The following is a 13688-nucleotide window of genomic DNA, read 5'->3' as shown; positions in this document are numbered from 1 at the left end:
ATTGATTAAAACCATGCTGTATTTGAGAACTATTGCATTAACACTTGACTCTTCCCTGTCTAATTCTTTTGGACTGGTGGCAGAAATGAATCAACCACTAGTGGGTTTTTTTTGTTTGTTTTTGTTTTTGCCAAATATCAGAAATAAATGTTTCATTTGCTAGATATTTATGAAGCAGTTGGGGTGGGGGCGGTGGGGAGACAACAAAAGAAATGTGATCTCCTGTATCCAACTGTATTACAGTTCTTGCATGTCAGATAAACAACTCTTCAGTGTGATTAAATGGAAGTAATTTGTGGTAATGGAGAAAGAGAATTGAAGTAATCCTGGTAGCTGTGGGAATAAAAAGGAAGGGGCAACTCCAAAAATTATTTCAAAGAAAAAAATTCCACTGGCTCAGGGGCAAATTGAACATTAATGTTAAACTGAAGGAGGAAAGGTAGAGTACCTTGGGTGGGGAATATGGGTAGCAGAGGCACTAACATGGGAATGGAATGTGAAAAAATTCTGAAAAGAATCCAGAGGATGGATATAGGTGAGACTTTTGTAGTTGATCATTTTACTACCACTTTTGTAAAGATGGTTTGAATTTTGTTACCACCTTTAAATATGAATGGATTTAACCAAATTGAGGGCTAATTAATCATCATTTTCTTTTTACAGCAATTGTTCAACTGTCAAGCTCTAAGAAAACTAAGTATTCCTGATAACGACCTTTCAAATCTGCCGACCACCATTGCTAGTTTAGTTAACCTTAAAGAACTCGACATCAGTAAAAATGGTAAGTTTCTCATTTACTCTCTAAATAACATGAATTTTTAACTGAGAATGTGCTTTAATGTTTTCTCTTAGCAAATGATAAAACGCTTTTTCTCTCATGTCATTGCAACTCTAGCTTAATGTTGTTGAAAAGTTAAATCCTAAATTATAAATCAAAGACAGAACACTTCTCTTCCCCCCTCTTACTAATGTCCCTGACTCACCCAGGCCTTGTTTCACTCTGGATTTAGATATGTGATTTAATCTTTTCAAGAATATTTTCCTGACTTTACACTGTTTATTTACCTCATTCTTAGAGTAAAATTGTTTCCAACAGTCTCAGGTATCATTTGCTCAGTGAGACCTATTTATTCACCCTACTTGGAATTGAACTTCCAATTTCCCTTACTCTGCTCCACTTTTTCCCCATAGCACTGACAGTCTTCTCGATACATATACTTTAATTATTTTTTGTATTTGTATATTCTCTCCCACCCCCAAATTTAAATGCTATTATGTGACAAGAAGGATTTTATTCTGTTTTGGTCACTGATGTATCTCAAATACATTAGTTTAGAGCAATTCCTGGTGAATAATAAGTGCTCAATAGTATTTGGAATATTTGTGGCCAAACTTGTTGTGTCTGGTGATTTTGTTGATAGTCATGTTGATAATGTTTTCTTCTAAATGTCTGTGGGAGTCTCCTATATCCTCGTGTTTCATTAAATCTTCATCTCCTTCCAGATAAACTTGGTATTCCATTTTATTAAAATAAAGCAAAGATCAGTCGAAAGGGTTATTGTTTAGGCACTGTGAGGATATAAAACATGACTCCTCCATCATTAAGCTAGTCTGTTAAACTGTGCGTGTGTGTGTGTGTGTGTGTGTGTGTGTGTGTGTGTGTACTGCTTTGGTAACTTCAGGCAATATGCTTGATGCCAAAGACACAGGCATGAACAGAGCAGATCCCTGCCCTCATGAAACTTACATTACAGTATCTGCATTAGGCATTAAACAAGTTATGATGGATAATTAAGTAAACAATTGTGTGTGAAGATACATTGGAGGTGAAGGACATACATATTGCAGAACATAATCCAGTCAGTGTAGTTAGGTAAAGTTACCTTAAGAAACAATAAGCAAGCCCACACAGGAATTGTTATTCAATGGGTATAAATTTTCATTTGTGCTGGATGAATAAATTCTAGAGATTTGCCATCCAACAAAATGCCCATAGTTAACAATATTATACACTTCAGAATTTGTTGAGAGGGTAGATCCCATGCTAAGTGTTCTTACCACACAAAAAAAGAGAAAGAAGGAGAAAAGAAAACCAAGGGAACATGAGGACACTCTGGGAGGCGTTGGATGTGTCTGTTACTTTGTGATGACGATATCATTGGTGTTTGCATATGTTTAAATTCATCCATTTGTATACATTAAATATGTGCAGTTCTTTGTGAATCATTGATGCCTCAAATTGGTTTTTTTTAAAGGGGGAAAAAACTAATGTGTGCAAGCTAGAAAAAAAAAAGAAGTCAAGTAAGACTAGCTTGATAGTCTAGATAAATAAGGATCTTAATTTAATCCATCTTTTTAAGGAATACCAGGAAAATCTCTTGATCACATGTAAACATGGCGTATGTGATAAATTTTGGTCTATCCTATTTAAAATGAATATTCTGCTATTTTTATCCACTAAAAGAATACCCTCGTTCCCTTCCTTGTTTGATTTTCTTAGTAGCCTTTAAGAGAAACTGACAAACTATATGTTTAAATTGTTTGTGTATTGTCTAGATTCCCCTATCTCAGATTAAAATGTAGTAATGTTTCTATTTTTTATTGTTGTTTTGGTCACTGATATATCTCTACTGCCTAAAACAGTGTGTGGCACATTGTAGGAGGTTAATACAATTTATTGAATGGATTCATGAATGAATGGTCCTCCTGGAACGTGGAACACTTGCTGAACTGTACCCAGTTAAATTGGCTAGGGATGCCTTCAAGTCTATGAGAGTCATAGAAAAGTTTACCATGTCCCTGGGGAGAGAAGAAGAACTATAAATAATCAATGGGACCATAAAACACTACAATGAAATGGCTAATTACAGCACAATTTATAGTTGTAAATTCTTAGTGAATAAGATTAATAAAGACCACTTTATTACTAGGGAAGAGTTCAAGAAAAATATATGGCTTGAGGTGTTCCATGAAACACAGCAGCATCTGAATAAAGGAGAGCATTTCATTTGAAGGGAACGATAGAGTATAATGAGGACACATATCTTTCTACACCAACTTGACCTACCACTTAGAGGGTTTTCAGAAAGACAGTTTTTTTTTAATTTATTTTTTATTGTTATTTCCCCCAACACACTTGTTTTTCCCCACTGTACAGCATGGGGACCCAGTTACACATACATGTAAACAATTTTCTCTCCCATTGTTGTGCTGTGTTGTAAGTATCTATACATAGTTCTCAGTGATACACAGCAGGATCTCATTGTTAGTCCATTCCAAAAGCAATAGTTTGCATCCATTAGCCCCAAGCTCCCAATCTCTCCCACTCCTTCCTTCTCCCCCCAGGCAACCACAAGTCTGTTCTCCAAGTCCATGAGTTTCTTTTCTGTGGAAAGGTTCATTTGTGCTGTATATTAGATACCAGATATGAGTGATACCATATGGTATTTGTCTTTCTCTTTCTGACTTACTTCACTCAGTATGAGAATCTCTAGTTCCATCCATGTTGCTGCAAATGGCATTATTTTGTTCTTTTTTATGGCTGAGTAGTATTCCATTGTGTATATATACCACATCTTCCTAATCCAATTGTCTGTTAATAGACATTTGGGTTGTTTCCATGTCTTGGCTATTGTGAATAGAGCTGCAATGAACATGTGGGCAACATACGCAAATCAACAAACATCATACACCACATTAACAAAAGAAAAGTCAAAAACCATATGATCATCTCAATAGATGCAGAAAAAGCATTTGACAAAGTCCAACATCCATTCATGATAAAAACCCTTACCAAAGTGAGTGTAGAGGAAACATAATAAAAACCATTTATGACAAACCCACAGCAAATATAATAGTCAATGGAGAAAAACCGAAAGCCTTTCCAGTAGAATCTGGAACAAGACAAGGAAGCCCACTCTCACCACTTTCATTCAACATAGTATTGGAAGTCCTAGCCACAGCAATCAGACAAACAAAATAAAAGGCATCCAAATAGGAAGAGAAGAGATAAAACTGTCACTGTATGCAGACGACATGATACTATACATAGAAAACCCTAAGGACTCAACCCAAAAACTGCTTGAACTGATCAACATATTCAGCATAGTAGCAGGATATAAGATTAACATTCAGAAATCAGTAGCATTTCTGTCTACTAACAATAAAACTTTAGAAAAGGAATACAAAAACACAATACCTTTTAAAATTGCAACCCAAAAACCAAATACCTGGGAATACACCTGGCCAAGGAGGCAAAGGACCTATATGCCAAGAACTATAAAATGTTAATCAAGGAAATGAAAGAAGATATAAAGACATGGAAAGATACTCCATGTTCCTGGATTGGAAAAATTAATATTGTAAAAATGGCCATACGACCCAAAGCAATCTATAGATTCAATGCAATCTCTATCAAATTACCCATGACATTTTTCACAGAACTAGAACAAACAATCCAAAAATTTATATGGAACCACAAAAAACCCAGACTTGCCAAAGCAATCCTAAGAAACAAAAACCAAGCAGAAGGCATAACTCTCCCAGACCTCAAGCAATATTACAAAGCCCTAGTCATCAAGACAGTGTGGTACTGGTACCAAAACAGACATACAGACCAATGGAACAGAATAGAGAACACAGAAATAAGCCCTGACACCTATGGTCAATTAATCTTTGACAAAGGAGGCAAGAACATAAATTGGAAAAAAGACAGTCTATTCAGCAAGAATTGCTAGTAAACCTGGACAGCTGCATGCAAATCAATGAAACTAGAAAGTCTTAAAAGGACCATTTGCTGAATAAGAGAGAGAACAACAACTAGATTTAGGCTGATTGGAAAAATGACATGAAGGCCTACCTTTATCCTTTTAAAAATAGATTTACAGGCCACATACTTTTGTGAATTGATATGTCTGTACCTTCATAACAATTAATGCTGCTTCTATACTTATATACATTCACACATCAAATTCTATTTTCAAATAACAATTTCTAAGAAATGTTATATGGCCAAATATAACACGTCCCTTAACCTTTGGGCAGGATAGTTCAAGTAAAAAAAAAAAAAATACCATCATATTCTTAAAAAGAACCAAGAGAAAATTAATCACTAAATATAAACATGAAAATCCTAAGAAATATGACATTTTTATGAACATTATAATCACCTCCTAGTGGTCCTCTTGCATCAGGAAATTTTTGTTGCCAGGCTGTAAACTGCAAGTTGTACTTCTACTCAGAAATAAGCTTATGAGCATGATTAGATGTCCTGGGAAGCAGTATTTAGGGACTGTTCGCTACGCTTATGATCTCTACATCGTGAAAATACTTAGGCAAAAAAACAAGGAAGACATTTCAAATCATTCTGTAAAGTTAGTATGGTACAAAAGGTTTGATGAACATGATGGCATATCAGCCATTGCTAGAAGTTACACAAACAGTAAAAGATTTCAACACATCAGTCTTTTTGCAAAAGTATACCTAAAAAGCTGTCACTGAGTTCTGTGGCAGAGACCGAGACAGTTACTTAAGGAGGATAATATATCCTTTAGGAGTCTGTCAAGTGAAGAAAGAGCAGAGAGCAGAAAATAAGTACAGTATCAGCATCACAGTTTGACAAGGTTGGAATAGCCCTGGAGGAAAAGAGCCAAGACCTGAGAGAATGTAATCAGTATTGGTATTGAGGAACAGAAAACAGAATGTTTAAGTGCTAGTCATTCAAGTCAATCTAGGTAAAGTTTTGCTTGAATTGTGTTGGAATTTGATGAGTGACTCCTTATGATGAGACTAATTCAACTGGAGACAGGTTAAATCTGATCTTGGTTGTCCTTGTGACTCCAGTCTTTTCATATCTAATTCTTCCAGCTGTCATCCTGGATTCACCATTTTTCCTTGCACTATTTTAAAAATATGATTTTATATTAAAACCCCTAGATAAGTGAACTATTGTGGGCACAAAGATATCTGTAAAATTTGTGTGAATAGTTCTCACTACCTGTCTAACCATGTCTCCAACTAACCCATCTCCCTTCCAGTTCATCCTCAGGTAAAACCAACTGTCCTCCCACTATTGTCCCTCATCAACCAGAGTCCTCTTCACCTTTAAAAAGACATTTCTGATGTCATTTATTATGGGAAATTTTCCTGACATTCTATACACAAATGTAATTAATAACTCCTTCTTTCATTATATCTTTATACTTTGTATATGTTTTTGCTTTGAGCATACCTCGCTTTGTATTTCAATTTCTCTACATCCCTAAGTATTTGAATACATTGTAAAACCCTTTAAATCAGGGGCTGTCTTATTCATTTCTCTGCTTGGAGCTGCTAACACAATACCAGTACATGGCAGGGGCTCACCAAATGTTTGGCAGGTAAATAAACATTATACCTTAGCATTATTTTAAAATATATGATACATATTTACATTGCATTATGTTAGGGACCCTACATAGTATAGGGTTCCCCACCTCTTACACTGGGATCTGTTAAATGTAACTGAGTGCTAGAAAAGATAGAAAGATGCTCCAATAAGTGATGAGTAACCACTAAAATAGCTCCAAGCTGCCAAATAGTAATATATTTAATGTCCTTGTTCTTGGAATAATGACCTGTTCACATCAAGCTTCAGACTGGTATAGCCAACTGCAGCCTGGACATAGCTACAGTGTGATCCACAAACACCTCCAGACATGATGTATTTAAAACCAAACTCATCATCCACCCAGATATGCTTTTCTTCCATTATACCTAGTTTTCTGTTAATGCTACTAATATCCACACAGGCATTCAGGATAAAAATCAATTCTTTCCACTGACTCCCATGGACCAAATCCTGCAAGTTTTTCCTCTGAAATATGTCATCTGCTTCCTTCTCACCATTCTCATCATTTTTTTTTTCTTTTTCTCTTCTTTTATTTATTTATTTTTTTTTTGCTTTTTAGATCCACACTGCAGTGTATGGAAGTTCCCAGGCTAGGGGTCGAATAGAGCTGCAGCTGCCTGCCACGGCCACAGCCACAGCCGCAGCCACAGCAACACAGACTGAGCCAAGTCTGTGACCTACCCCACAGCTCACGGCACTGCTGGATCCTTAACCCACTGAACAAGGCCAGGGGTTGAACCCTCATCCTAATGGACACTAGTTGGGTGTGTTACCACTGAGCCACGATGGGAACTGCCCCCATTGTTATCATCTTAATTTAGCGTCTTGTCTGTTTCCGAGACTACGAATTACCCTCCCAATTGATCTCCCCATCCTGGTTATTGCTACCACCATTCCCAAACCTATTCTCCACAAAATATCCTTAGTGCTCTTTCTAAATTGCAAATCTGACAAGGTTCCTCTCCTACTTGAGAAACTTCAGCTGATCCAGGAAGACTATAGCCTCCCTAACACAGCATGAAAAGCCCCACAATTGACCACCTACTCTTCCATCCTATCCACTCATCTCACTAAAGATGATTTGCACTTTTTAACTTTATGAGCTAGATATTGAAAAGCTGCCTTAAATATTTAATGCTGTTGCACCATCTCCATGACTCTACTTACGTCATTTCCTCTGCCTCAATCACCTTTCACACCTCTTTTCACATGGTTCAATCTTACTTATCATTCAGAACTCAATTTAGTATTAAAAACACTATACTTTGTTATATTAAAATATTTATGTAGTTTTAATTTTTTAATGATTAAACATTTTAAGCATGAAGAAAATATGAGACAGCAATGCACCCACCATGTAGATTAAAGTGTTAACATTTATTATAGATATAACACTGCAGGTTTTTAATGAATAAAACATTACATAAACTTATGAATTCTCATTCCCATCCCTTTTTCCTTCTTCTCAGTGTGTTTAAAATTTCAATGAAATGCTAACACATTGTGTGTATTATTCTGCAAGTTGTCATTTTACATTATGTTTCTAAAATTTGTCCTTAAAGATCATGCGCATCTCATTGTACCGGCAGAGTAACAAAGTTGCCACTGCTCCATATCCTTGTCAATACTTGAGTTATTTGATATTTTAAATGTTGGCCAATCAGATGATTTTATAAGGGTAGCTCAGTATTTTAATTCATATTTCCCTAATCACCAGTGGAGTTGGCATTTTTTATTTCTTTTTATTAGGAATTATAGAGTATCTTTCTCTACAAATTGTCTTTTTGATCCATTTTTATTTTCGATTGTTTGCTGTTAGGTTCTCAGTGATTTGAAAGATTTATATACTGTGAATACTAGTCCCTTGTTGGTTACATGGGTTACAAATATCATCTACCAGTCTGTGGTTTGTCTTTTCACTTGGCTTGGGATGCCATTTGTGATAGAGAAGTTGCGAATTTTAATGTACTAAAATGTATCACTCTCCTCTTTTTTGGCTGTATTTTTACAGCGTATATAAGAAATTATTTCCTATGCTAATATCATAAAGATATTTGTCTACATTTTCTTCGAAAACAATTAGTTTTTCTTTCCACATTTAAGGCTTTAATTCATTTGCAACTTGTTTTTTGTGCTATGTATTATCAAAGTTTTTTCCGTATGAATAGATGAGTAGTTGTTCTTCCAACATTTATTAATGTGTTTTCTAATTTATATCTCTTTACATGAAAGGACATTTACTTCAAATTCTCTGCCCTGCTCCATCTTCTTATTTGCTTATTCTTTCACCAATGTCATATTGTCTAATCACTGTGACTTAGTATTAAGTTTTAATATCTGAAAATACAAGTCTTTCTTTTTAAAAATGTGTCTTGCTATTTTTGGTACTCAGTTCTTTATATAAATTTTAGGTTAACTTGTTGAGGTTCATCAGCAATCTATTGGAATTTTTTTAATTGGCTTGAATTTAAAGATTAATTTGGGATAAATTGATATTTTGTGGTGGTATTATAATCCATGAACATGGTATTTACCTTTATTTAGATCTTATTTTGTGCCTTTCAATAAAGGTTTTTTGATTTCTTTCAAGAGGATCTGCACATATTTCATTAGAATTATCGCAAAGTAGTTTAAGTTGCCAATTTTATAAGCTATATTCCCTTTAGAAAGAACTTTTTTTCTAATTTTTGTTGATGCCGTCTAGAAACATTACTAATTTTGATATTTTACTCTTACGTTCGGCCATGGTGCTGAATTATAAATTTGAATTTATAAGCAATAGATTCTTTTGAATTATTATGTATAAAAGCATATCATCTTCATCTGACAGTTTTATTTTTCTTTTCCATTCTCATAACCTTTATATCATCTTGTCACTTTTTCATAAGTTATAATTTCCTGGGAAATAATCTATTCCATCATCCAGATGTTCAATTTTATGGTAAAACATTGTCCATAGGCTTATCTTATGTGTTTTATAAATCTCTACCACATTCATGGCTGTTTCTTTCTTTGTATTCCTAATATTGTTTAATTATTCCATCTATCATATATGTTTTATCTTCTATGCTACCAGAGATTTGTCTACTTCACTTATCTTTCAAGTAATTCCCTTTTGACTTATTAGTCTTAATATTGGTTGCTTGATTGCTTTATTTTCCAATCACTAATTTCTATGTGTCTACTTTATACTGCAGCTGCTTTTATTATGCCCCACACACACTTTCTTAGAGTTTACTTGGTTGTTTTTAGTATTCTATTATACTTGAAGCTTTTTTATTATATTATTTTTATTGAAATAGTTGCACACTACGTGGCCTGGATGACTTATTATTCATTGACTTTCGCATTGTGGCCTAGGATGTGATCAATTTTTTAAATATTCTTTGTTGCTTGTAATAAAAATGCAAATATTCAGGTTATTGAATATAGGCTAGGATCATTTACTTTTTCACTATATTTTTTCACAATTGGCTTTTCTAGGACAAATGCTCTATCTTAGTGACATCTGTATACTTGAAATATTGAAAGCATGCAGTATTTGGAACATTTACCTACTTAGAACATTGAACGTAACTAATGAACTGGAACAAAATTAACTAGAAATGAGGTTTTAACTTCTTGTGTTCAATAAAAATTCTATTTTTTTCTTTTCAAAAATAAGTACATTAACCTTTCTCTCTCTCTCTTTCTCTGCCAGAGACAGAGACAGAGGGAGTAAATAAATACTCATGCTGCATGTAAATCATGCTTCCTCTCTTCCCCAAATTTTTTACAGCAATCCATGGGTAAATGCATTGGCTTTCCATGCCAATGGATCTTTTATCCTTTATTCTTCAGATCTTAAGGCTGTAGTAAAATAAAAATCCTATGTCCCTCAGAGGTAAATGCATTTTATGATAGTGAGATGTCTGAATAAATGGTCTATGCTTGTTTGTGGAGCTGATACATGGTCATAATGGAGTAAATTGTTTTATATGATAAAGCAAGAAAATGAATGGTAAGGTTTAATTAGCCAGTGATTCAGTTTTAAGTCTGATTGTTGATTTGTCATAGCTTCGGAGAAACTATGACAGTATAATTTAAGGACTTTAATGAAAATGAATTAATGTGAAAGCCCTTCCTAATTCTGCAGCAATTAAGTGATTTTTCTCTCATCCTCTAAAACTTATTTCTATACAAGAATGGGTTTGAACAGCATCATAGTGGGCAAAATCACTGTTGTTAGTTATAATGAAAGGCAATCAGAGTTGAAGGCATTATTATGTGTTTTACTGACTTGCCAATTATTCCACCCCTTCCCCAAATGCATGCAAAACACTGAAGACAAATAGTATCTTCAGCTTTCAGTGAAAAGGGGGAGTTTCTCTTAAGCATGCTAGAGAAAGATGATATGAGTAACTAGTTAAATGATAAAAATCTTTAAAATGTTGAGTATATTAACAGAAGAATAGGGACTCTGGTAGAGTATATATAAATTCTTAGAGAAGTCTATTTTAGAATGTTTTACGTGGGTTGGGGAGAAAATATTACCATGCAGTTGTTCTCAATTACCAACAAATATGTTCTTTGATGTTTGGCAAATCATTAGGCCATTTGTTTAGAGTAAAGCTTGCTATTTTGCCCTATTAAATGCCTCCCTTTCAACACACTTAATGTGCTATTTATCTGAAAATCACTAGCACTTCCCTCAATATAAGACTACTTTCCTTTTCACAGAATATACTTCTGCTCAAGAAATTATAGTGTTAATAACAGAGGATTGACTCCTTCTATTTTCATTAAAGAATATGATGGCAACAAAAACCAGGTCTGCTCTCTTGCCACCTTCTTAGCTGGATGCCAGGACTTTTAACTCTTACTAATGTCTTCTTCGGGAAATAAAATCAACAAATAATTTTTATGAATGCTATTAGCACTCACTCCATGTGGCATAGAGTTTATGGTCTGGTAATAAATCTAAATATAAGGAAGAAAGGAACCCTTCCATCCCCTCATCCTTGTTGGGCTCTGCCACCTAGACAGATAAGTTTTTTCTAGAGTCATAGAAGAGTCTTTTCTGAACTGGTTGATTAATCTGTCTTCTGTGTACCTGTAAATTCCTGGAATTTGTAAAAGAACAAAATCGAACTGGTAATGAAGCATTGTGTGTCCTCTCTCTTTTAGGCCAGTGTAACTTCAATATAAACTTTTTGGAAACAAAAACCACTGTACCTTGCACTGTTCCTAGATCCACAATAGCTGCTGTCAAAGTGCAGACAAAGTAAATGCTCAGTGAAGTGGTTGGTTGATAATGAAAGAAAAAATCATAAGTAAAGTATGAAATAAGATTATTAAATAGGTCCATTTCACATAATATGGATTCAATATATTCGTTGTTGAAGCAGAGAGAGGGTGAGGAGGGTGTCAAGTGCCATTTTAACTTTTGACCAAGTCGGGTTCATGCCTCTGTGAATGAACTCATTGTCGATCAAGGCCATAAAAACTCAAAATTTTCTCCAGGCAGACATGTCCCAAAGGCAGAATCAATTGCATGACTTGTCTCAAAGTACTGATTACTTCACCTTCATTTTTTTTTTTTTTTTTCTCTTGATAATGCCATTAAAATAGGCAGTCTTACAGGAGACCTTTAACTTTCCTTGCTTGGGTTCCTATTCAGTTCTTGGCTCCCTTCACTAGGATTGGAAGTAAAGCAAATCTTCCATTGTTCTTTTTTTCCCTCTTTCTCTGTCTCTCTTTAAGGTATGATTGACTTGTATAGTTTCCCACAAATTTACTAACCTAATTGGTGAATGTTTTTGCTTTCTCCTGTAAGAGATTGCCCCTCGGAAATCTAACTGTAATCATTACTTCCTACTTAATTGAATATTGTCTCATTTACTAAATATCCTTGGGGAATGTGGGTTTATACCGAAAATAATTTTCCCTCCAAAATTACAGTTTATCCCTCTACACGTCAAATTTTAAAACTTTATTTGATCATTCTTACTGGAAATTATTCCAACAATGTTTCATTATTTTCTTTCAGTGGGTATAATGATTACAATTTAACTTTTCCGGATTGACTGGGGTTCATTATGGTTTGTGTTACTAAATTTATTTAGTAGGTGGAGCTGCCGGCTTCTACATAAAATAAGAAAGGTAGATTCTAAGAGTTCTGATGTTAACTTTGCTGTTTTCCCATCACCTCTGTTATTATCAGACCATCAGTTATCATGTTTTCATACTGATACTTTGCCTATTTTGAGTAACCCCCTCTTCTTGTTTATCCCTTCTAATAGCTGTTGGTTGAACAATATATAAAGAAGACAAAGATCCTGAACTAAGCTTATAGCTTATATAAGTCAATATATTAAATTCAAAGATAAAGAATTTTATTACCTGAGCAATGCATTCAAAGTGCCAGAAAGTTGATGCTATCTGAAATTTGACCAAAAGTAATCATAGAATAAAGGCAATTTATAGTGCCTCTGTGAGAAGGCCACATAGTCAAGCTTGAGTGTGCATTAAACTCAAGAGTTTTAGAAAGTTGAGGCTTTTTGTGTTTGACCTGGAGAGTCTATATGGCACAATCCCAGTACATAGTGCTCTGTTGTAAATGTTGCACTGTCAATCCTGAGTAGCTAAAATGGATACCTCCAAAGTAGTTTGAATCCAGTATTTGATGGAAGCAGCTCAATAAATGTAAAATGTGATAGTTTTTGGAATAAGTTTGGCTTGGTTTCAAATCCTAGCTAGCCTCTAGGCCTCAGTTTCTTTATTAGTTAAATAGGAATAATAAATCACTTAACAGTATTGCCGTGAAGATGAAATAAAGCAAAGTGCTTATAAGGTTTTCTCTATAGAATATATTCTTTCTGCTCCTAAATCTAATCCAATTTAATATATATACAGAACCATGCCTTGCCTTCTCAAAATTGGAAATATTTAAAAATTCATACCATACTTAAAATATTAAATGAAAATACTAAAATATTATACATATATTTCCCTCCTTTTTTATATAAGATATTTAAGTTTTACTCATTTTCAGCCTAAAGCATGTCCATCATGGAGTAAGTCATTTGGGATAATGATATCTCTGAAATTCAGAAAAGAAGCATTTCAAAATACACTATCCATAACTATTATGGTGTGTACAGATTTATATAAAAATGTATAAGTAATGAACATACATTTCAATGAATTTGAGACAATGCTAAATCATTAAAAATTTGGTATTTGTAGGAAGTCTTTTATATTATGTTAGTGTGGAAAGAAAGTTACCTTTCATCTTAGAAAAGGTAATTTGAATCTAAAA

General features: G+C 34.2%; 1 protein-coding gene across 1 annotated transcript in view; it reads left to right on the top strand.

Annotated features, from left to right (window-relative positions):
• Positions 1-13688, top strand: part of LRRC7 (leucine rich repeat containing 7) — a 538317-nt gene that overhangs the window by 224176 nt on the left and 300453 nt on the right. Inside the window, 1 exon segment of the mRNA XM_021096484.1 lies at positions 664-781. Within this exon segment, the coding sequence (XP_020952143.1) occupies positions 664-781 (118 nt within the window).

Source organism: Sus scrofa, chromosome 6, assembly GCF_000003025.6.
Source record: "Sus scrofa isolate TJ Tabasco breed Duroc chromosome 6, Sscrofa11.1, whole genome shotgun sequence".
In the NCBI taxonomy this organism is placed as follows: Eukaryota; Metazoa; Chordata; class Mammalia; order Artiodactyla; family Suidae; genus Sus; species Sus scrofa.
The sequence above is the reverse complement of the archived record's forward strand: the minus strand, read 5'-3'. Positions and strand labels throughout refer to the sequence as shown.